The sequence below is a fragment of the Myodes glareolus genome, chromosome 25, assembly GCF_982192425.1.
Source record: "Myodes glareolus chromosome 25, mMyoGla1.1, whole genome shotgun sequence".
NCBI classification, from domain to species: domain Eukaryota; kingdom Metazoa; phylum Chordata; class Mammalia; order Rodentia; family Cricetidae; genus Myodes; species Myodes glareolus.
Genome location: NC_142050.1, coordinates 7,034,358 through 7,057,473, shown reverse-complemented (window position 1 = coordinate 7,057,473; position 23,116 = coordinate 7,034,358). Strand labels below are relative to the sequence as shown.

The 23,116-nt window shown below is 40.9% G+C and overlaps 1 protein-coding gene across 1 annotated transcript in view; it reads left to right on the top strand.

Moving 5' to 3' along the window:
• Col28a1 (collagen type XXVIII alpha 1 chain) overlaps nucleotides 1-23,116 on the top strand; it is a 159,892-nt gene that overhangs the window by 63,187 nt on the left and 73,589 nt on the right. The window contains exons 16-23 of the mRNA XM_048448926.3: nucleotides 3,003-3,071; nucleotides 6,205-6,273; nucleotides 7,343-7,411; nucleotides 13,257-13,328; nucleotides 14,000-14,068; nucleotides 16,614-16,685; nucleotides 20,553-20,621; nucleotides 21,154-21,222. Of these exons, the coding sequence (XP_048304883.3) occupies nucleotides 3,003-3,071; nucleotides 6,205-6,273; nucleotides 7,343-7,411; nucleotides 13,257-13,328; nucleotides 14,000-14,068; nucleotides 16,614-16,685; nucleotides 20,553-20,621; nucleotides 21,154-21,222 (558 nt within the window). The remainder of the gene's footprint in view (nucleotides 1-3,002; nucleotides 3,072-6,204; nucleotides 6,274-7,342; nucleotides 7,412-13,256; nucleotides 13,329-13,999; nucleotides 14,069-16,613; nucleotides 16,686-20,552; nucleotides 20,622-21,153; nucleotides 21,223-23,116) is intronic.

Here is a 23,116-nt window from a genome sequence, read left to right as displayed (position 1 = left end):
AAATCGAGGAACATGAGCAAGAGAAAGCATATGTCTTTTGAAGACTATCATAATTCTCTTTGGATCATTCTCTCCAGTTGTACCCATTTGAAAACATTTAAATATTTATTCATTACTTCATATAGTGATTAAAGGTTTGCTTTGTAGAGTTGGTCTCCTCCTTCCCCCTGTACATTTGTCCCAGGGGTCAAACTCAGACTGCCGGGCTTGTGTGCCAAACACTTTCAACCGCTGAGCCATCTTGCTGGCCTAGTTGTTTCCATTTTTAAAAAGATGGGGGCTGGAGAGATGACTCAGCTGTTAAATGGTGGCTCACAGTTGTATCACAAATGATATAACTTCATTCCTTACGACTGAAAGAGTTCAGTTGTGTGATACCACATTTTCTTTACCCATTTCTACATTGTTAAACATTTAAATTGGTTATTTACTTTGCTCTTATGAGCAGTGCTAGAACAAACACTGAGGACAGCATAGACGTTTAATTGCAATCTCTGCATGAAGAAGGTGGTTTTATGGGTTTTGTCTCTTTAAGAGGCAAGCCACGCCCACTCATGGCGGCCCCTCCCTCCTGCCGCCATCTTAGATCACTTACTGTCCTCTCTTGGGGCTCGCAGTCTCCCAGTTTCCACCTTCTCTGTCTCTTTCTCTTCTTCTCTTTCTGTCACCCCTTTTCCCTTCCCCCTCCAGAAAACCCTGAATAAATATTCAACCTCACTCTATATATTGTGTCTATCCATGTCTCTGTCTCCTGCCTGCCATGCGTCTCCCTGTCTGGGACCAGCAACCGCTCTGGGGATCTTGCAGGGACCCGCAGCCAGTCTCTGTCTGGGACTGGATGCTCCCAGAGTCCGCTGCCTGCCGCCACATGGTCCCACCGCAAGCTGCTCTCCCGGGGACCTGCCACGAACAAAAAATCATAAAAGGGGGTCTTTGCTTTCTGTACTGACTAATTGTAAATTATTGGTTTTGAGCTGGATTCTGGAGTCAGCAGACTTGAAGCTAACTGCTGTCATCTCGTCATTCTTGAAGGTCATCTGGGAAGTGGAGACACAAAAAGTAGTTTTAAAGACGATTAAAGTAGACAAGGCATGACACCCACTGAGTACAAGGCCCCTGGGGATGAAGGGATCAAGTTCTGAATTAGAACATTCTATCTCTGAATACAACTAAGCATATTTTTATTCTAGGGTGTGCCTTGACACAAGTTAAACATGCTTTTATTTATATAAAATCTGATCCACTTATGTGATTTTGTTCATTAATAACTATTTAGCCCAAGTTGCCTGCCTGTCTTTTTGAACCAAATGTCACTGGCACACCGGCAGACCTGATCATTTACATTTCCCCTATGGCTGTTTACATGCTACTAAAGCAGCAACCTTCTGTTACAAAGCAGACCTTATATTGGCTGTCAAGACAAAAAGATTCATTATCCAACCTTCCAAAGCAAGGTTTGCTAACTGGGCCTGGAGGTACAGGTTTGTAATTCCAGCTGCTCTGGAGGCTTAGGGAGGGGGAATCTCAGATTCAAGACCAGACCACAGAGTAAGTTCAAGGTTAACAAAAACAACATTGAGAGCTTGGACATCAAAATAAAATGTAAAAAGAAGGCTGGGAATCTGTCTCAATGAATTGGGCCGTAGGTCCAGTCTCAAGGACCCTGCCCGAAAACATTGACTCTCCCTGATGTATTCTAAATATACTTGGCATTAAGACAAACGAAGCGAATTTGTTCATGCTGCTCAGTGGTGTACTTGACCTAACTGTAGCTCTTATTGACCCTCCCCCTTTGAATCTGTCTCTCTTCTTGGTCTGTCTGGGTGCTCTTCTTAGTCCATGTTGCTATTCCATTTCTCTGACCTCTAAAGACTGGAGTTTTAGAAAGACTTGTCTCTGACCTCTGTTTCTTGGTAAAGTCACCCAGGCATGGCACTAACTTTTGTCACTCTTTTGAGGACCCTCAAATTGAGTTCCCTAATCCCAATCTCTCCTACTTATTGTCTTTGCTTAGGTATCAGCTTTTAGGCTTTTCAAATTTAGTAAGTCTGGAACAGAGCTTCCGGTGTGACTTTCACCCCAGCCTCGCTTGCTTTCTCCTTCCCGATAAGTGGTAGCTCTCTTCCTTCAAAGACCCTGGGTTCTTCCCAGTCGGCCGCAAATTCTGTTAGTTCTATTTCATAAGCAACCTAGGACCTAAGTACTCTCACATATAGCCATCTTTTGAGACAGGGTCTAACAGGCCCTGGCTGGAGAAGAACCTGCTGTGTAGACGAGGCTGATAGCTGACTTCCCCAGATCTGCCTGCCTCAGCTTCCTGAGTGCTAGAATTAACAGTGTGCCACCATACCCGCCCTCACTGTAACTTCTTTCTTTTCTTGGAGAAGTTTGGGCTCCTTCATTTTGGTTCCTTTCATTTCTTAATTTTTGACATGTTATTTGAAAAATTTAGAAATATTTTTTCAATTTATTTTCTCATACTTTATTAATATTATACTCTTGAATATGAGCTGTGCTCCCTCCATAAGGAAATGTTTGCGTTTTTGAAATAGCTTTATACAGCTTAAGTTGTAAGAGAAATGACTGCTAAGTGTAAACTGATATGAATTCTAGGTTGTTCTTAAATATTCAGGAATATTTATATATTCAAATACATATATAGAGAAAGTAACAACAATTAGAGGTCATGAATCTGAAAAATAGCAAGGAGGGGTATATGGAGAGGTTTGCTGGGCAGAGCAGGGAGGGGTAAATGATGTAATCATGTTCTGATCTCAGAAATTAAAATAAATAATAACAATTTCATGAACAATAGCCCGTTTAGATGGAACAGTGAAGACACCACCATTTTGGCACGTCTGAACTACAGGTTGTTGAAAGAGAGTGTAGGTTGGACTTTCCATGCTGAGTGTGTTCAAAGCATAAAGATAGCTCTTAATCTAGGCCAGTTCTGGATTAGCAAGGCATAGTAAATTAGCTTTTGTCTACTCATATTTTGACAGGGTGATTTTGGACCTGTGGGCCCCCAGGGACCAATGGGTGTTCCTGGTATCGGAAGTCAAGGAGAACAGGTAAATGATTCTTGCTTCCCCTTCCTTGGCACAGACATTTCATCCCGGTATTCAGGGAGGACCAGGCCTGTGAGCATTTTTGTGCTCATTTGACAATTGAATTCCAGCAGATTGTAAGTTCAGAATAATGCAAGAAAGGATAAAATGTGTCATGAGGAGATTATAATTTTAGGGCCTTCAGAAATTCAGAAGATAAATTATGTGTTTCTTGGTGCTATGTCTTTCTCTGTTAATACCTTATTAACAGGTAAGTGTTTTGGTATAAAATTTTATATTTGTAGTCTCCCTTGGCAGATAAGTATTTTCTCATTTACTGGCGTGTGTGTTTTCCTCTTTAAAGTTTCTGTATTGTCAGCTCTAGTGCCAACAGAGGAGTGTTTCAAATTCCCTATATCCGCCTACCTCAAGTATAGTATTGGGATTGAAGGAAGTACTGGAATCAGGGCTGACTAGTTACCTTAAAGGCATCCTTCCCCAAAAGAAGCAGACCATGATGGGATTTGTTTGTAAAGGACGTGGGGCCTCTGTAGTCAGAAGAAAGGAAGGATGGCTGCATTCTCAGAGCTTGAACTGCTTCGAAAATCTGGTACCCAGGGAAGCTGGAAAGCTGTGTCAAACGTGTGAAGCCCAAACATCAGCACTATCTGCTGTTGTTCCTACTCTGCCCTTAGCCATGCAGTCTTGTTTCATCAAAGCCACCAGCAAATATAGACTTGTCCTGGTTAGAGAGTGGCGAGCTCATTTGAGTAAAGACTGATGGCTACAGTTTGAATTATTACATTTCCTGGAGAATGCATAGTCCTCCCTTGACCTAGAGGGATGATGGAAGATAAAGGTTTGAAAGTGAGGTAATTCCAAGTCTCATTGTTGACCTGAAATGTGAGTTTATTCCTTCGAATATTTTAAAATCCTTATTACTACATATTTGTTATCCCAAGCAATAGTAAGGTTGTCTACTATTCCTTTTCCCACTTCCTCCCCCTGGGCAGAATTCCCAGTCTAATATGTTAGGAAGGCTATGGTGCAGAAAACATCAAGGTCAATCTATAAATAGGTGTCAATAACAATCAGACCTTGGTATTCTGGCTACTGATGATCCTGGGTTGACTCTCAGGATCTACGGTTTGCTGGGCCCTACAGGGCTACCTTCTGGTCCTGGGATCCTGGCAGCACTGTTAGATTCTGGGTTTTGTGGTTTCTTGAGGCTGAGATACTAGTCTGTGACTGACAATGAGGTTCAAAGACAGGCCAGTCTGTCCAGATGGTCTGGGGATTCTGGACCTCCCACCTGTGGCTTCCTGCCTTCCTGTTCCCTTTAATGCTAGTTCTTAATGGAGACTGTTATATTTTTAGTGAAAAAGTTTTTTTTTATTTCTTTGGATTTTTATATGCCCTTTCTTCGTTATAAAAGAAAAACAAAAACTTAGAGGCAAGATGTCTTTACAGGGCTGACCCTGTAAGTGACCCTGTTAATGGGGAACAGAATGAGTGGAAGTGTTTGTAAACTGCAAAGAATTCATTTTCTCCTTTAAGAGAAATGGCACAAATGGTACTTAATCTCTGCTTATGCAGTCGTCCGATTCCGTTCTTAAATTTCGTCTGTCATGTTCTTGTGCTCATCACTCCCTTTTGTGTTGATTCCTTATAGAAATAGATTTCCCCGTTCAAATATTTATGAGGAAAATCTGTTTCAAGCAACCTGTAGACAACGTCCTTCAAATGGTCTTCATATTTTAATTAAATATTTAGGCACTCGATCACCTCAGATGTTTTTCAGAGTGAAATGGAACAAAAGTAACCATACGTGGATATACAACTATAAATGTACCATGTACATACTGTGGTATTCTGTTCTTTGTCTGTTAGATGATTGTAGACAGCTATAAATGAGAGAAGGTCCCTTCTTGGAACCACGGTCGTTCCCCTAAATTGTGGGACTACTCAGTCTCATCAACTGGAGAAAAAGGAATGATATTTGTATTTTATTTTAAAATGTATTTATTTTATTTTATATGTATGAGTATTTGCCTGTATTTATGTATGTTTACTATGTGCATGCCTACTACCTGTGGAGTCCAGAAGAGGGCATCAGACTCCCTAGAACTGGAGTTACTGTTGATTGCCAGCTGCCATGTGGCTGCTGTGAACTTAAACATTCTGCTATAGTAGTAAGGGCTCTTGGTCACTGAACCGACTTTCCAGCCCCAATATTTATATTTTAAAAATAAACAAGCAGCTGTACTATCTAACTGGAGCAAAGGAGATGGCTTTTTGCAGTATACAAGAATAAATTAATAATGTGTCTTATACATATTATTTCTACTGTTGCAGTTTATGGTGTGAGAACAATCATAGTTTTAATATTTTATCTTGATAGCCTTTAATTTTCTTTTTCCGGTGGGGGCCACATCTTCTCTTTCCTGACACTGAATAAAATTCCCAACAGAGCACAGCCTTTGAATCTCTTTTAGACATCTGAAGCTGTAGGGCACAAGAGTTGTCTTAGACCATAGGGAAACACAAATATTTACATTATGAGTCATAATAATAGTAGGAAATTACAGTTAGGAAGAAGTAACAAAAATAATTGTATGTCTGGGGGTCACCACACCATGAGGAACCGTATTAAAGGGTCACAGCACTGGGAAGGTTGAGAACCACTGACTGAGAATGAATGAGAACTCACATAAATCACTCTATCCTCATCCTAATAGTCAGAACCTAGTCCACATCCATATGCCTAATTCTACTAGGAAGCATGAGTTGTTTTTGTTTTTTAAGACAAGATCTTGCCATATAGCATTAGCGGATCTGTAACTCACTATATAGACCAGGCTGGCCTGGTCTTGTTGCCTCCCAAGTGCTGGGATTAAAGGTGTCCATGGGAAGCATGAGATTTATTCCAGGTATTCTCGTGAACCAACTGTCATTTCTCTTCCCATCCTAGAAGGAAAGGCTATGCATTGGGGTCTACACAGTGGTGATTGCTCGGATGCTTCCAGTGGTCCAGTCAGTAGTTGGTGTGGTGTCAGCAGCTTGTAATGCAGAGCTATGCCTTCACTTCAGAAGACACAAGGCGTTCCCCCCAAATATCTTAATTTCACTAATAACATTTAAAACTTTTATTCTAAAGGGGATTCAAGGTCCAATTGGTCCACCTGGTCCACAAGGACCCCCAGGACAAGGCCTACCTGGTTCCAAGGTAACTTTCTGAATGATAGAAAAATGTAATACATTTATGGTATTATTGTTGATTATGATTGATGTTCAATGACATTGCAAGAGAACAGATGGAATTAACTTAAAAAATCAGAACATTCTATGCTAAGTGATACTGCTATTATTAATGGCTTGGAAGGCATAATACATATTCTTTTTGCTTTAAAATGCTTTTATTTCTATAACCTTTATTTATATCTTGTCTTATTTTTAATTATTAAGACCCTATTCTAACAGTGCAAGTAGCCATCAATACGGCAACCCTCTCTGGGTTGGTGAGCGTGCATTCTCACCAGCATTTCCACAGTGGCTTCAACTTGTAGTACCTAAAAAGATGGAGACAGAAATGACATAAATAGTCAAAGTTTTCCTTGAATTTTGGAATCATATTATCATTTAATTTGGAATTCTTCCTCATTGCTTGGAGAGAGGCAGTTATTACAATTAGTTACCTTCCACATTGCCTCAAGGATCACTATTTATTGTGTTAAATAAATAAATGATACCTCTCAGAAAAGCTTGCTCACCTTGGAGCACACATATGAGATGAATATCATCATTTATGTCCTTCAGATTATTTATTTATATGTTGGCTTGTTTGTTCATTTATTCATTTGTCTTTTGGAGTGTGGGGAAGACAAGATCTTTCTGCATAGACAAGGTGAGATTACAATGTGTGCTTCTGTGGGCACTTGTTTTATTTGAGATACATCATTATGTTTGAGTTGTTCTCTGGTTTTGTTGTTGCCCTTGGTTAGAGATAAGTAGGGCTTTCAGTGTATGTTTAACTGTTATGTACTGTAATTATCTTGAAAGGTGTTCCTACAGGTGTATACCACATGGCCTACAGTTTAAGTCAAACTTACAATAAAAATTCATGTAACTGAAGGAACTTCGTGTGTGTGTGTGTGTGTGTGTGTGTGTGTGTGTGTGTGTGTGTGAATTAGGTACATAAAATTGTCTCACTTTGTTGATATGTATTTTGAGGAGATCAAAGGCAGGAATGTATTACTTTCATTGTGCTTAATATTTAAATATTCTTTCCTTTCTAGGGAGAAGTAGGTCACATGGGGCCCACAGGCCCTCGAGGACCAATGGGAGTTGGAGTACAGGGTCCAAAGGTGAGTTGTGTTGACTGTTGCTCAAATGCAAGTAGGCAATTTACAAAACACATTGTAAGGTTTCCTTCACATCCAAACACAAGGAAAAACATGCATATGCCAACTAAACACACACACACAGACACATATGGCATATGCACATATACATATATACGATATATATGTTTAGCTTGTTTCTGTTAACTTTAAAATGTGGCTAAGAGGAAAAGTATAATCATTATTTCTTAGTTTTTTGGTCTTTCTATTGGACAGGGTCATTGTAAAACTCTTATTTCTCTTGAGGCAGTTACCTTGTTCATCTCGTTTATTATTGGATGCCAGTTTTGACAACATGGTGGGCTTTTAAATACTGCTGAGGGGATGAATTCCTACTTTATATAACCTTCACAGGTTCTGTTGCTCGTCCTGAGGGTGTGTAGGCCCTAATGAGCCACACTGCATTTTGAACTTCACCATCATTTGGCTGTCACTGCCAAGATTCTTAACAACATTTGGGTACTAGAAGAATAGTCAGATATAGGCTTAACAAGAATGTACATATATCACAAAAGACAATAGGAAATTAATGAAGCAGCAAAACTATCATTCTTTTATGGCTTTGATGTAATACGTACTATGCTAAGTGATGAATATGTGTGCACACATGTAGATATACTATATTCGAGTATGCTCATGTATGCACACATGTAGATATACAGTATTCAAGTATGCTCGTGTGTGCACACATGTAGATACACAGTATTCAAGTATGCTCATGTATGCACACATGTAGATACACAGTATTCAAGTATGCTCATATAAAGTACAGTTTCCATGTCAGTTTAGAAAGATAATCCACAACTTGTTGAAGATCATCAGTTAGACTATGGAGGTTTAAATCCCAGTTTTTCCAGTTAATCTGAAGCTTCTCTTACTTAAGAATAAAACACCTTGCAACCTGACAGCATCTCGCTTCATGTTTCCTCCCACTCGTCTGTGTGGTATTGTAGGTGCTTCTCCTCTTGTCTTGCTTTTGCCCGTGCCCCTGTGTAACATGAAGGGCTGGCTTGTTGGGGTTTCTGTCCCGCCCAGTACCCCACAGCCGGCAAGCCCCAAAGAAAATCAGTCACACAGAGTTCTCTATAAGTTATAAAGCTGATTGGCCCATTAGCTCAGGCTTCTTGTTAACTCTTATAACTTATATTAACCCATTATTCTCATCTATGTTAGCCATATGGCTTGGTACCTTTTCCAGCTGTCAGCTCACATGTTGCTTCTTTGGTGATCTGGGCAGGAATAACGGAGGGAGCTTCCTGCTTCTCAGAATTCTCCTGTTCTCATCACCCCACCTCTACTTCCTGTCTGGTTTTCCCGCCTATACTTCCTGCCTGGCCAATCAGCATTTTATTAAAATACATGATTGATAGAATACAGATAATTCTCCCGCACCACCCCTGCCATGAACATGTCCCATTTCCTTTTGTACACGACAGACTACGAGTTTCCTTGACTTGTAGAGTAGAGGTGGCACTCTGAGGCCCCCAAGCACACAGTCCTCTGGGTGTTGCAGGAGTCCTGGCTCACGTGGACTGCTGCTCCACTTGTTCCTCACAGTATATTCTCTTCCTAACTGGAAAATAGGAAATACACAAACCACACTTCATTTTCATTCTCTGGAAATAAAATAAACAGCTTTTCCACATGCTCAGTGGACCTTCATCTTTTCTGCTTCTTTGCTGCTTTTGTTTCTCTTGATTGCTAAAGATGCTCAGTACTTTATGCTAGGTTCTTATTGTTAGAGGCCTTTATACATCTGGATGTTAAGCTTTTGGTGGCTGGGTTGCTAGTGTCTTCTAGGTTGTAACTGGTGTTTATCCTTTTAGTGCATAGTGTGACAGTTTGATGTGTTTCTCTCTTTTATGTCTTGTACTTTTAGCATGTTATTTTAAAACATCTTAAACTCATGAAAATATTCTAATGTCATTTTCTGAAAATTTTATGCTTTGCTTTTCTTAATATTTATTTAGTATGTATACCATATTCTTTCTGTGTGTATGCCTGCAAGCCAGACGAGGGCACCAGACCTCATTACAGATGGTTGTGGGCCACCATGTGGTTGCCGTAAATTGAACCTTGGAAGAGCAGACAATGCTCTTAACCACTGAGCCATCTCTCCAGCCCCTATGCTTTGCTTTTTAAAGTTATCTTTTGTATCTATATGGGCTTTAGCTTTGTATGAGGAATCAAGCCCCCCCCATGTTATTAATGTGTGTTTCAGTTGTTGAGAATGCAGAATGTGGATTTCTCTGCACTATCACCTTCCTGTCCTGATTCTTTAACCAGCACGCCAGAGCCAGTTGCCCAAGGACCAAGAGTTTCTGAAATGCTGGAGGCTGCTGTTTATGGGAGATAGCAAGTCACATGTTTTCACTCCCTTAAACAAATTTGTTTGACCCTGTTATGCCCGATTTGGTTGATCACATGCAGGAGGGAGGGATGTAGGCAGGATGTATGTCAGAATGTGGTATTGCCCCTCATTAGATGTAGGTGGGAGGTGTGAAGGCAGGAAGTATGTCAGGATATATTCCTGCCCATGATTGACCCTGATGGGAAATGTGGTAGCTTCATGGGCTTACCTTTTTAAGTCTCTGCAAAATGTGACTCGCTGCTGTTTTCTGGGAAACCAGGATGGATCTGGACAGAGTTCATCATCCTGGCCAATATTTAATTAAAACTGGCTTCAAATTTGGCTCAAAATTGTAGTAGTGGTTTTATTCTTACCCTGTAGGATTAACACATGTGCGAAACCCTGAATTCAGTCCCCAGGACTGTATAAATTTGTGTGGCAGTGAATGTCTGCAATCCCAGCGTGCACGAGGTGGAGGCAAGAGGATCGATATTCAAGATCATCCACAGCAAGTTAGAGGCCAATCATCTGGGATAGATGAGAACCACTCTTAAAAGGAAAAACATCCCGTCATGTCACAAGAAAATATTCTTAATGAATTTTATGCTTATTATTGATTCTAACACATTTTAGAATTGCCAACTTTAATAAAATATCTCGTTGAATCTACAAATAAACTATTGAGTTCTTCCAACTAAGGCTTTCTCACCTTCTAGGAAATATTTTCACCTTTTCTATAAAGTTCTTCTATCTCATACTTTAGATGAGGTCATTCCCAGGCTCCCCAAAGAAATTTTGTCAGTATGAATTATTCTCTTTTCAACAATTTCTGATTAGCTACTAGGGCATATTGGAGAAGTACTTGTTTTCATTTTGGCATGTTGAGTTTTAGCCATAGCCACCCTGTGAAAATCACTTACTATTTCTGATTGAATAGCTTCATATTCTTTTATACAAAATCACATTATCTGGAAAAAAGCAAAATTACATGATGCTTGCTGTAAATTTTTGAAGTACTCTCTTAAGTCAAAAAAATTCTCTTATATTTCAATTTTTCCAATTTCCCTTATTTATTATAAATAAGTAATGCATTTTAGCGAAGTTCTATTGTACTGAAATAGTTGTTACCCTGCTAATCTGATATATTAGTAGAGATTTTAGATGTTGAACCATTCTTGTATTTTTTTTTTTTTAGGTAAACTCAACTGCTCATGGTATTTACTTTTTAAGGATACTTTAATTGATCAATCTTATACTGAAGACACTGTGGCCTTTTAAAATAACTATTCATAGTGTTGCTAACGTTCAACAAATAAACATGCTTAGTATACACTTTGATAGATTTTGGCATATGAATGGTCTTGAAACCTGCTACAACCAATATAACAAAGACATCCATTACTCAGAGTTATCACGCATCCTTTGCAAAACTGTCCTGCTTCCCCCTAACCCATACTGATGTGTTTCCAATAACCTGTTCCACTGTTGGTTGCTTTTGAGGCAGATATTGCTTCTGCCCACGAGAAGATTTATTTTTATATGCATTTCGCAGGATGTGTGAACAGTTGCTTCTGTTGCTGAAAAGTCTCCCATCATCCAGGGCACCACAATTTACTTATCCATTTCCCTGGTAGTAGAAATGTTGGCTGTTTCCAAGCTTTGGATGTTACAAATTAGAAACATTTATTGAGATGTCTTTAGACATTCCCTTGTCTTGAGTAAACGTCTAGGAATGAACTGGCTAGCTTAAACAAAATAGGTAGTTTTTGCCTCTTTTTCTGTTTTTGTTTCATTTTGAAAGTTTTGTAAAATAGAGAGCATGTTCTTCAAAGATTTGAAAGTTTAGTGCAGCTTGGCTAGAGGGCCAACAAGGGCTTTACTATCTTAGGAAGTGAAGAATCCAGAGCAATGGTTCTCAGCCCCCAGTGCTGTGTGATTCTTTAATACAGTTGTTGTGACCCCCACCATAAGTTACTTTGTTATTACTTCATAACTGTATTTTTTTATGTTGTTATTAATCATAATGTAAATATCTGATATGCAGAATGTCTGATATTCAAAACCTGTGTGGTGTCATGACCCACAAGTTGAGAACCACTGACTTTAAATCACTAGATCTGTTTGCTAACATTGTTTTACTAAACTTGACTTTTTAATAACAATTTGAAAGATTTTGCATTTGTTAATGTTTTTCTGTTTCTGAAAAAAGTTTTTAATATGTATATGACTCTGTGTGTGTGTGTGTGTGTGTGTGTGTGCGCGCGCGCATGTGTGCATATGTACCATGTGCACACAGGAGCCTACTGAGGTCAGAAGAGATAGATGCCAGATCTCTAGGCACTGGAGGTTAGACCTCTGTGGGTCACTGTGTGGGTACTGGGAACCAAACCCAGGTTCTCTGCAGGAGCAATGAGTCTGCTTCACTGCCGACCCAACAGTCCAACCACCATTTAACATTTTGCAAGGCACTGGTTTGAAGTTTTCACTGAACTTTTAAATGTTCTTTACAACTCTGTACGGTGTACATGCTCACGTCAGCTTTCTCTTCTAGTACTTTTAACATTCACATCCCTCCTGCTGCTCATGTGTTATTAGTTTTAGAAACATCACCTTTTAATTCTATGGGTGAGCTTTCTTTGCTTTCAAGTTTGCTCTGTTTCTCATTTTTATCATACATTGCTAGTCAATTTAGGTTCACTATGGTTTTCCCACTCACTAGTTTTGCCAGGTTAGTTGACTTTAAATTAGTTCAACATATTTTGCAGTGAGAACACTTCTATACCATTTGAAAGCAGTATTTATGTTTTAGTGAATGATTTAAAGGAGTTGTTGCTAATCACAAATCACCGAGAGAGAAGAGCTGCACTTTCCGGGTCCCTTTTGCGGCGGTTGTAGAGAGCTAGCATGTCAATGCCACCGCTAAGCACCCTGGGAAACCAGAAATCTGTAATTCTGAGGCTGTAGGTCTGAAATCAAGATATCTGTAGCCATGATTTCAACAAACCCTAGGGGAAGAATCTTTCCTGGCCTCTTGCTGGCGTTCGCTATGCTTGTCAATCCTCAGCATTCCGTGGTCTGTGGCTGCACTCTTTGCCTCTGCTGTCTCAGGGTTTTCCGTATGTTTACACAGAACAGTATCCTCCTTTTTATTTTATTTTATTTTATATTATTTTATTTTCTATCATGACTCCAGTCATCTTAATAATCTCGTCTTGACTTGATTATATCTATAAAGACCCTATTTCCGACTAAACTCACTCTTTGGGGATGTTACAGTTCAACCCACGGCACAATAAGGAAAGGAAAGAGATTAGGTAACTTGCCCAAAACTGTGAAGTTTAGTTGCTAATTCCATTTCTTCTCTCAGGGGCTTTCTCAGTATTGTAAAATAAATCCTAAGACCTCACAATGGAGGTTCACAGTAAGGACATCTCACTGAAATATCTGTTTATCCACCAGGGGGAGCCAGGTGCGGTGGGGCTCCCAGGACAGCCTGGGGTCCCAGGAGAAGATGGAGCCACTGGAAAGAAGGTAATCTTATTGTTTTCATATTATCAGAGTGTCAAAACCATGGCACCAATGAAACATCTCCGTCCTCCGGACCTAGGTTTACTCTACCCAGGGCAGACTTTATCTGTGAGAACGAACCCTCTTCTTCTTATTTACCCCAGAAAGAACTCGGTTCCATGGTTACCTTGGCACCGTACATGCTCTTAGGTTTGGCTGGTGTTTTGGCCTTGACACCTCCTGCTTTCTCTAAGAGTTCTAGAAATCAGAACAATTTAGTCCCAAACAAAAACATTTTTCTTCCCGCAAAAGAGAGAGTCTGTAGATGCATCTAGGAAATTAGTCTGTCGCAAGGGCACCGAACTATTTTCTGCTGACATTTGAAGTACTCGGTTTTCAGTAAAACTACTGAAAAATAGCAGATGGTGAGGTGGAAGTCTTTCTTGTTGAAAAAAAAGAAAAGAAAAAAGCATACTCAATGTGAAACTGAGCTTAGGGCTTTGGAAACTGGGAGACAGGAGTTTTTGCTGTATTTCAGCGGCTCTGGTGAAAAGGAAGTTTAATGCTAATTTACTGATTTGATAAGCTTCCATTTTTAATTTTGAGATGATATTGAAGGTCTGGCATGTTTGGGGGTTAGGTTCTACATTCTGTCCTCCAAGAACCAGCTGAGACATTTGCGTCCTTTCTTTCAGGGAGAAGCTGGACTTCCAGGAACAAGAGGCCCAGAAGGAATCCCTGGAAAAGGACAGCCAGGCCCCAAGGTACGCAGATGACAGTCCCTCAGGAAGCAGCTGTCTGTGCTTGGTCCCCATCTAGAGAGTCAATTTAGGAGTGAAATGACTTTCATTCTGGCTATGTCAAACATATTTACATCTTGCTTAAAATTATGGATACTGTCTTGTGAACTTTTGGAAGAAGGCAAGTGTATATTATCTGTCTCTGTTTTCCCACATCCATCACGTAGAAAAGAACTCAACACATGTTTTCTCAACAAGCGGTCAACTGATATTTAAAGAAAGCATGGGAAGGAAAAGACTTCTCAAGATACGTTGTTAGAATCTAAAAGTACCTAAAATTTATTCAAATATTTATAGGTTTTCATATAAAAGTAAGGCATAACATCATTAAAACAACAATTTAGGGGATGGGGTTTGTAGCTTGGTGAGAGAATGCACTTAGCATAGGCAAGGCCATGGATTAGGTTCCTAGTCTAAAGCATAAATAAGCAACACGGCACTTTTGTTATTCCCTCTAGAAATGTCACTTCAATAACCTGATTTTGTTGCTGTTGTTGTTTGGTTGGTTTGGTTTGGAGACAGGGTTTCTCAGTGTGGACTATTCTAGAACTCTGAAGGCCAGACTGGCCTGAAACTTAGAGGTTTGCCTGCCTCTGCCTCCCAAGTTCTGGGACTAAAAGCATGTGCCACCATTGCCCAACATGTTTGTATGTCAAAATGAGAAGATATAAATTCACCCACAGGGTTAGATTTTTAGCAGCATAACATACCATCTCTAAGGGACCAGAATTCCTATAGCTTGTATGTATTTCAATCACAATACATATATATTAGTATTCTATTTATAATTCTATTAAAGTTCTGATATCCCAATTAATCAGCCTTGTCAAAGTATTAACTAAAGTCAAACCCTTAGTCTTAAAGGCTAGAAACTGAAATTTAAATATATCTGTACAATTTAAACCACGTGAACCTATCAACTTTTTCTTCAAACAAGGAGACAGGAACACTTTTTAAAACACTGCGTAAAATATACGTTTAGAAATGTTGGGCTATCCACAATCACAAGTGAGGCTATGCAGAAGGGTGGTGTCTCTGAGAAAGACCTGAAGTTTAGGTAATGAGGTGGCTGGAGAAATGCCCAGAACAGCAAGAACACATGAGTACTGAATGTGGGGAACCAGAGAGAATGGGCGTCAATGCCTGGGCAAAGGTACCGGAATGCACCGAACACCAAGGAGAATGCAGCATCAATAACCGCTGGAACATAAGTCGCAGCTAGGCCACCCCGGGCAGCACTGCTCCTCCATTGACACGTGGCTGTGCACTTGTTGTGTTCTGAGGTGATTAGGTCTGGAGGTTGAATTCAGTGGAGGATGAAAGAAATTAAATAGCTGTGGTCCTGCCCTTCTCTCCACGGTGGAGCAAGTGCGGTCTGGATGCGTTTATCAGCCATGTCCCTGCCCTTAGTGCGTGCTCTGCAGACTTAATTGCATCCTTATGGATCCAGTTGGAGACTCTTGTTTTTTGAGCAGAGCATCCTTTTGTTGATGTGTTAGTACCTGAGTCATTGGTTTTTAGGTGTAGTCTCTAGATCAGCTGGGTCTGCATTACCCAGGAAATATTTGATATGCAAATTATTAGGCCATTGTGGAAACCAACTAAATCAGAAACTCTCTGGACATGGGATCTGGAAATCTGTGCTCTCTCAGGCCCTCCAGATGATGGTGATCTTTGTTTGAAAACTGTGGCCCCACCAGGCGTACCAGCAGTGTGCTCCACTGGGTGTGCCAGCGGTGTGCTCCACTGGGTGTGCCAGCGGTGTGCTCCACTGGGTGTGCCAGCGGTGTGCTCCACTGGGTGTGCCAGCAGTGTGATCCACTGGGTGTGCCCACAATGTGCCAGTGACCTCAGTCACAAACCCAAGCAGAAAGTCCTTCACTAGCCTGAACCACATTTGGATGTAATGCCCCACAGTAGAGCCCCATTGAAAGAGAGCGCTCAAATGCTGAGAGCTTTTGTGGAATGTAGCAGAATTCTTTCTGGTTGTGGGAACACTGCTAGGTTCAGTCATGCTGAGGAGCCATGGAAGGCAGTTTCCCACTTTGCTCCAGGTTGCTTGACTATCTTTTTACCAACAAAATTATTGGCCTTCTTATATAGAATGAACTAGTCTCTGTAGTGGGGAAGAATGGGGCCTTGATTTGAAGAATGTCTCTTTTAATGTTTTTAGACCGAAATACCATGGAAATTGAGACACGGGGTAAAAACCATCTCTTTTCTGAAATATTGGATTTCAGAATCCATCTGTGCACAGACTCATGATACAGAAGACTCAGGAATTCAAGCAAAAGTTCTCTGCCATTCAGAGCTTAAAAATAACAAATCCTTTTGAGTGAATGACAAAGCCTGGGCAGGTTTCTGAGGAGCATGGGCAAACCTTGGGTGGCCAGGCCATGCCTACAGGGCTCGCCTGAGAGCGGCTCTTTGCTGAGAGCCTGGCTCTGATGTGGGTGCAGCGAGACTGTGTGCTAATACAGCCCCTATGTCTTTGTAATTATTCTGTCAGGGCGATGAAGGAAAGAAAGGGAGCAAAGGAAATCAAGGACAGAAGGGGTTTCCAGGACCCGAGGGGCCAAAGGTATGTTTCTTATATTCTCATATGTGCTTTGAGGAGATGGTGACTGCGTCTGGTTTTAATAGAATATTAAGTTTCCACTTCAAATTTGATTACTTGTTTCCTTCCCAACAAATACATGACAAAAACCCCCAAAGGAAAACGTTTTTGGAAAACGTTCTCTTTCCAGACCCTAATAGGATGGAGTAAAGAGCTCTCACAGAGTATATAACCATTTGTGATAGATTCTGGGAGACTCTAACACCAGTCATCTCTAGTAATTACATAAAGGTGGGACTATAGCACACCCTGCACCCCAGCGTCTTCTTTAGCTAAGCAGCAGTGAGCCCAGCGCTCACAGACAGGTAGCCTCCATGATGCTGAAGAGGGCTTCGGAAGGCCTGTCCTATCTTGCTCTGCTTTGAGCCATCTGAGTCAATCACTCCTACGGCTGGAAAACGTGGTCTAGTTCCCAGAGCAATCGTGACAATACAGAGTTCAACAGACAGTATTTAGAACAGTCTCTGGCACTCAGTAAATGTGTACAGGCAGACATGGTGCTGGAACAGGAGCCAAGAGTCCTGCATCTTGACCTCTAGGCAATAGGAAGAGGTCAGAGACACTGGGCATGGCTTGGACACATATGGGACCTCACAGCCCACCCCCACAAGGACACACTTCTTCCAAGTCCATCCCTACTTCAGTGAAGTAACATCGCTAACACTGCCATTCCCTATGGGGGCCAATTACCTTCAAACCACCACACAGGTTATCAGAAAAGAGCTGAGAAAGTTTAATGACTAGGTAATGAGAAAACGCGTTTCTTTTTGAGTTTTTAAATTAGATTTATTAATTTTATTTTAGGTGTATGCATTTTGCCTGCATGTTTGAATGCTTACTATTGTACATGACTATTGTCCTTGGAGGCCAGATAGGGGCCTGGAGTTAATGATGGTTGTGGACCATCACGTGAATGCTGGAAATAGAAGCCAGGCCTCCCACAAGAGCTACAAATGTAGTTCCGTCTCTCCAACCCCAGGAGAGAAACTTTTGAAAACTGGAATTGACACATTAAGGGAGCTACAGAACAGGATTGCCTGTAGAGCCATGATTGGTCATAGCCTTAGGGCAGTGGTCCTCAGTCTGAGGATCACAACCCTTTTGGGGTTGCATATCTTACATACTGTATATCAGGTATTTACATTACAATTAATAACAGTAGCAAAATTACAGTTATGAAGTAACAACAAAATAATTTAATGGCTGGGGGTCACCACAGCACGAGGAGCTGTGTTAACTGTGTTAACGTAGGTTAACTAACCTTTCAGTGTTATGAGGAAATTGTTAGAAATCCAGGTTTCTTGATCTTGCTCCCAGAGTCTCTGAGATTTGATCTTAGAAAAATTTTTGGGGATGGACCCAGGGATCCATGTTTCTTCAAGGGCCACAGGTAGTTCGAGAAACAAGAAATTGTCATTGCTTTTTATATTGTAGCTAATTTTATTCAAAGTAAACTTGGTGTTTTCCATAGTGGATTTTTTTTAAGATGAAGAAAATTAATCTGTTTCTTTTATCTTTAACTCTAAAGCCAGAACCATGTGGTCAAAACTGCCGAGTTTTGCTGTGGTTGGAACATGGTCTCCTCAATCACATCTTCATTAGCTTTCTGTCCTTCACTGCCTAAGCTTGGCTGTCCTTAAACTTGCCTTGTAGACCAGGCAGGCCTCAAATTCAGAGATCTGCTAGTGTCTTTTTTTTTTTTTAAATTTATTTATTTATGATGTATATAGAGTTCTGCCTGCATGTATGCCTGCAGGCCAGAAGAGGGCACCAGATCACATTACAGCAACCATGTGGTTGCTGGGAATTGAACTCTGGACCTCTGGAAGAGCAGGCAGTGCTCTTAACCTCTGAGCCATCTCTCCAGCTCCCGAGATCTGCTAGTTTCTGCCTTCCCAGTGCTGGGGTTAAAAGTGTGCCCCACCACACCAGGCTCTAAGTTTTTTTCTTTTTTAAATTCCTTTTCACAAATTGGAAACTTAGCTGGATGGGATCTTGTCCAGAGGTCACCACTCCCATTATTCCATTGCTTAAATTGCTCATCACCTTGAACGTAGGATTTAGCTACATTCTACTTCCTGGTGCTCTTTTTCTCCTTAAAATATACATTTTGTTATATACTCTGATCAACTTGCTCCATTTCATTATAAATCTTCATTAGAGTTATGAAATATCCACACAACAGAGTCGATGCAAGGCTGTTCTGAGATTTCTTCTGCCAATGCAACTAACTCTTCACTTTAACATTATGGGAACTTTTTGGACAAGGGCAAAAAGTAGCCACTTTCTTCACCAAATCACAAGAATGATCTCTAGGCAACATATTAAAACTCTTCTCCTTTGAAACCTCTTGGGTGAGCCCCCAACAGTTCAAATAACTCTAAGCAAAACAAATCAAAACCAATCAACCAAACAAACAAGAAACTAGTTCAGATAACTCTGTCTTCCATGATCCTACTAGTATGGCCTATTAAGCCATGTGTTTAAACATTCCACTGCTTTCATGTCCCAAAGTATCCAAGTTCAAATTTCTCCAATGACAAATAAGGTCAGGCCTATTACAGCAATACCCAGTCCCTGGTACTAACTTCTGTCTTAGTTAGCGTTTCTATTGCTATGAAGAGATACCATGAGCATGGCATCTCTTATACAGAAAACCTTTAATTGAGGTGGTGGCTTAGAGTTCAGAAACTCAGACCATTATTATCATGACAGGGAACATGGCAGTGTGCAGGCAGACATGGTGCTGGCTACATCTTGTTCAGAAGGCAAGAGGAAGTGGATTGAGTGTCACCCTGAGAGAAGCTTGAGCAAGTCCAGAATGACACACTTCCTCCAACAAGGCCACACCTACTTCAACAAGGCCACACCTACTAATAATGTTACTTCCTTTGTGTCCATTCTATTTCAAACCACCACAATATATAAAGTTGTGATGTTTTCTGTTTCTGTCCCAGTGAGTCATTTTGAACACTTGTGATGTGCAGTGACAAGTGTTTTAGAGCAAGGGCTTTCGCACTGTGTTAACAACATTTAGGTCAGAATCTTCAGAGATGCTTACAGAAATACATATTCCTGGGCCCCATCCATTAGATGTATGGAATCTGGATTTCAGGACCTGAAACCCAGCACTGCTTCTTTTCCAAGTTCTTATCTGTGCATCAGTGTTTGGGAAACACTGGTCTAGATTCCAATGAGACACGGGAATTACTGTTTGTCCTCAAGTCTCTGGGACCCAATATTAGATAAAACAGAGGCAGGAGAGATAGACAGGTGGGACTGGGAGGCAGGAGGGAGCGAGAGAAAGAAAGATGTTTCAATTTCCAATTCAACTTTTAAACAAAATATGTAAGATCTGCTTCAGGAAAAGGATGTGTCTGCTGGACAATGGAATATCTACACCACACGGGCTATGAGAATGAAAGCGACAATGGAGAAGGTTTATACATTAGCCGAATGCTGTAAAATTTGTGCTGAAGACTGTTTCTATAATTGAATACAAAATTTTTCTGAGCTTCTTTGCACACAATATAAAATACAGACACCAAGGATTGTTCCATCTTTATTGGCCAGTAAAAAACTACCCAAAAGATAAAAAATTCCTACTATTCAGGAATTAATTGAACGCATTTATTTAAAGGCACTGAGAACTTACGGGGTAACAACTTCGGCAGTGGTTTGCAAAGGATACTCCAGTCATTTTCGTATTCCCACTTACAGAGACAGGGTTTGAATGTTCTGAAATATGCAGACGTTTGTTTGCTTTTCTTACTGTAATTACTGCATATGGTTTCTTTGCTTGAAAGGTAACAGCTATTCTGCTTTCCTCAGGGAGAGCCAGGCATTATGGGCCCGTTTGGAATGCCTGGAATATCAGTTCCTGGACCAGCTGGGCCTAAGGTATACATTCTTGGGACTCTTTAAAGTTGAAGGGGAAAATACATAGATGTTTTTATGTCAGTGATGATGGTTCTAGTGAGCTAGAAGTTTAGTTTGGGAAGATTCCCCAAGTGTGATTAATATCACAGATAAACAGACTAAAAGCCAGCCTTCTCACCCCTGACACCAAGCTTGCCATGTTTCCTGCTCTCTCTCGTAATTGCTAGGCCTCACCGCACATAAGAATGTCATCACATTTACAGGAGAATCTACTAAAATCTACAATTAAAAAGATGCACTCAGTTTTAAGAGAATTTATAGGCATTCTGACATCTATATATTTGAGTCTAATTGTCATGTGTTATTTTAGTAGATTGTCCCAGACAATCTTTGCTGACAGGCTTATTAACTCTTCATTTGAGTTTCTCCAATTTGCCCAAAGGATGAGACGGATAGATTAAGCTCTTTACACATGGGCAGTCTATTTTCACTGTGTACTTCTGTAGTTCTTCACGTGACCTAGAGCCTTGCCAATGTTGTTTGGAATAAACAGGGAGACCGAGGAGGACCTGGGATGCCTGGTCTTAAAGGAGAACCTGGACTTTCTGTCAGAGGACCAAAGGTACGGTTTGTTTATGCTCCCTGTCTGCCTGTGGGAAGGCAGACTTGTGGCTGGGACTGTAGCCAGGTAGAGTACTTGCTTAGCATGAAAGAGGCCCTTGTTTGATCCCTGCACCGAAAAAAAAAAAATGAAAAGAGGAGAAGGAAGAGGAGTCAAAGAAGGGGGAGGTGGAGCAGGAAAAGGGGAACCTGATCCCTAACATGTTAGCCATCTTTCTGCCACCATGAAGAAATACGCGCCTCATCAACTTGTAAGTTTCTTTGGGTCCATGGTTTCAGAGTGTTCAGGCTGTGGACCTCTGTCGCTAGCCTGAGATCTGTACATTAAGGTGGGAATAAGTGATAGAAGATTCTTGTTCACCCCTTGGCAGTCAGTGAACTAAAATAAATAAGGAAGGACTACAGCCCCAATATCCTCTTCAAGGAAATGCTCCCAGTGACCTAATCCCTCCAGCTAGACCCGTAGGCTCTACTACTTTCCAGGAGGGCCACAGGCTGGGGACCAACTGTGAACACATACACCTTTGGGAGATGTTCAACATCCAGACGATCCCACTTAATAGATTGATCATTTATTTGTAAAGTTTCCCTGCTGATAAAATAAATGTAAAGAGGCTCCGTCCTTTGCAGGGAAGAGAAAAGGAATAAACAGCAGTTTTATTTTTCACATACTTAAGGTAAAGTGCTGACTCAGCCATTGTCAGAAAATACTCTTCATGTTACCAGAATCACAACTGCCCAAGACTGCAGGTTCCTGTCATGTAAAGCTTTCAAGAATAAGGGTTTGTGTGTGTGTGTGTGTGTTTTAAACAAAAACCAGACAACCTCAGCCAGGTTGTTCATCCTGCTCCTGGGACCCTGGCTATATAGTTGACTCAAGGAAACATGTCAAATTTCCCATGTGAAGCTACAGATGTTATGTAGCACAAATTCTAGTTGGTTTTAATAATGAAAACCCCAAATCAGAAAAAGGGGTTACTGCTGAAGATCAGAGAAGCAGAGAGGTCAGCCACTAGAACGTTCTTTTACCTCTACCAATGCTCAGAGTGAAGGGGCGATCCTGTCCTCAGACTGCATTTTCAGACTCCATCGGTCCCCTCCAAACCCTGAGACTGTGCAGCTGCCCTGTCTTCTTCCACCTTGTATTCCTCTCTCTACCCAGCCATATCTCCTGTCTCCTCCTCCCTGGTGCTGGGATTAAAGGCATGGGATCCCAAGTGCTGGGATCACCTTTGTGTGAGCTCTGTTTCTCTTTTAGACAGATTCAGTCTTTAGCGGCCCAGGGTGGCCTTGAACTAACAGAGTCCTGGGATTAAAGGTGTGTGCCAACACTCCCTGGCCTCTAGTGGCTTCGCTCTGCACTCTGATCTTCAGGCAAGCTTTATTTGTTAAAACATAAACAAAATATCATTTCCATGTTGTCTTGTTTAATAATGTGTGTGGGACAGTTCCGTGTTGCTTTGATAACTGATTGTTCATACTCCGTGCTTCATGCTGGTTATCTATTCTTACTCCTGCCTTTTCATGGCAATGTGCTACTACAATACGCCTCACTCACTATCTGCTGATAATTATGGGGCGTTGCAAATGATGATACATAAAGATTCCTACCCCGTCAGCCATGTTCTCCTCTAGTGGGCTCCAGAGGTGTTCTTAGTGCTATCTCTTCTCAGTATAGTCAGGTTCACACTTTTCAGAGTCATAAGCTCCTTTAAATGTCTGATGTAAGGTTGGCACATTAATTTGATTTTACATGCTACTTCAGGGAACGCTCAGGGCCTGCCCTAATACCTATTTCAAAGTCAGCTTTTGTGCTGATTTCTGTTGAATGAGAGACAGGTCAATGTGAATTGCGTCTGTAGGACATTTTCTTGAATTAAGTGAAGAAAGGCAAA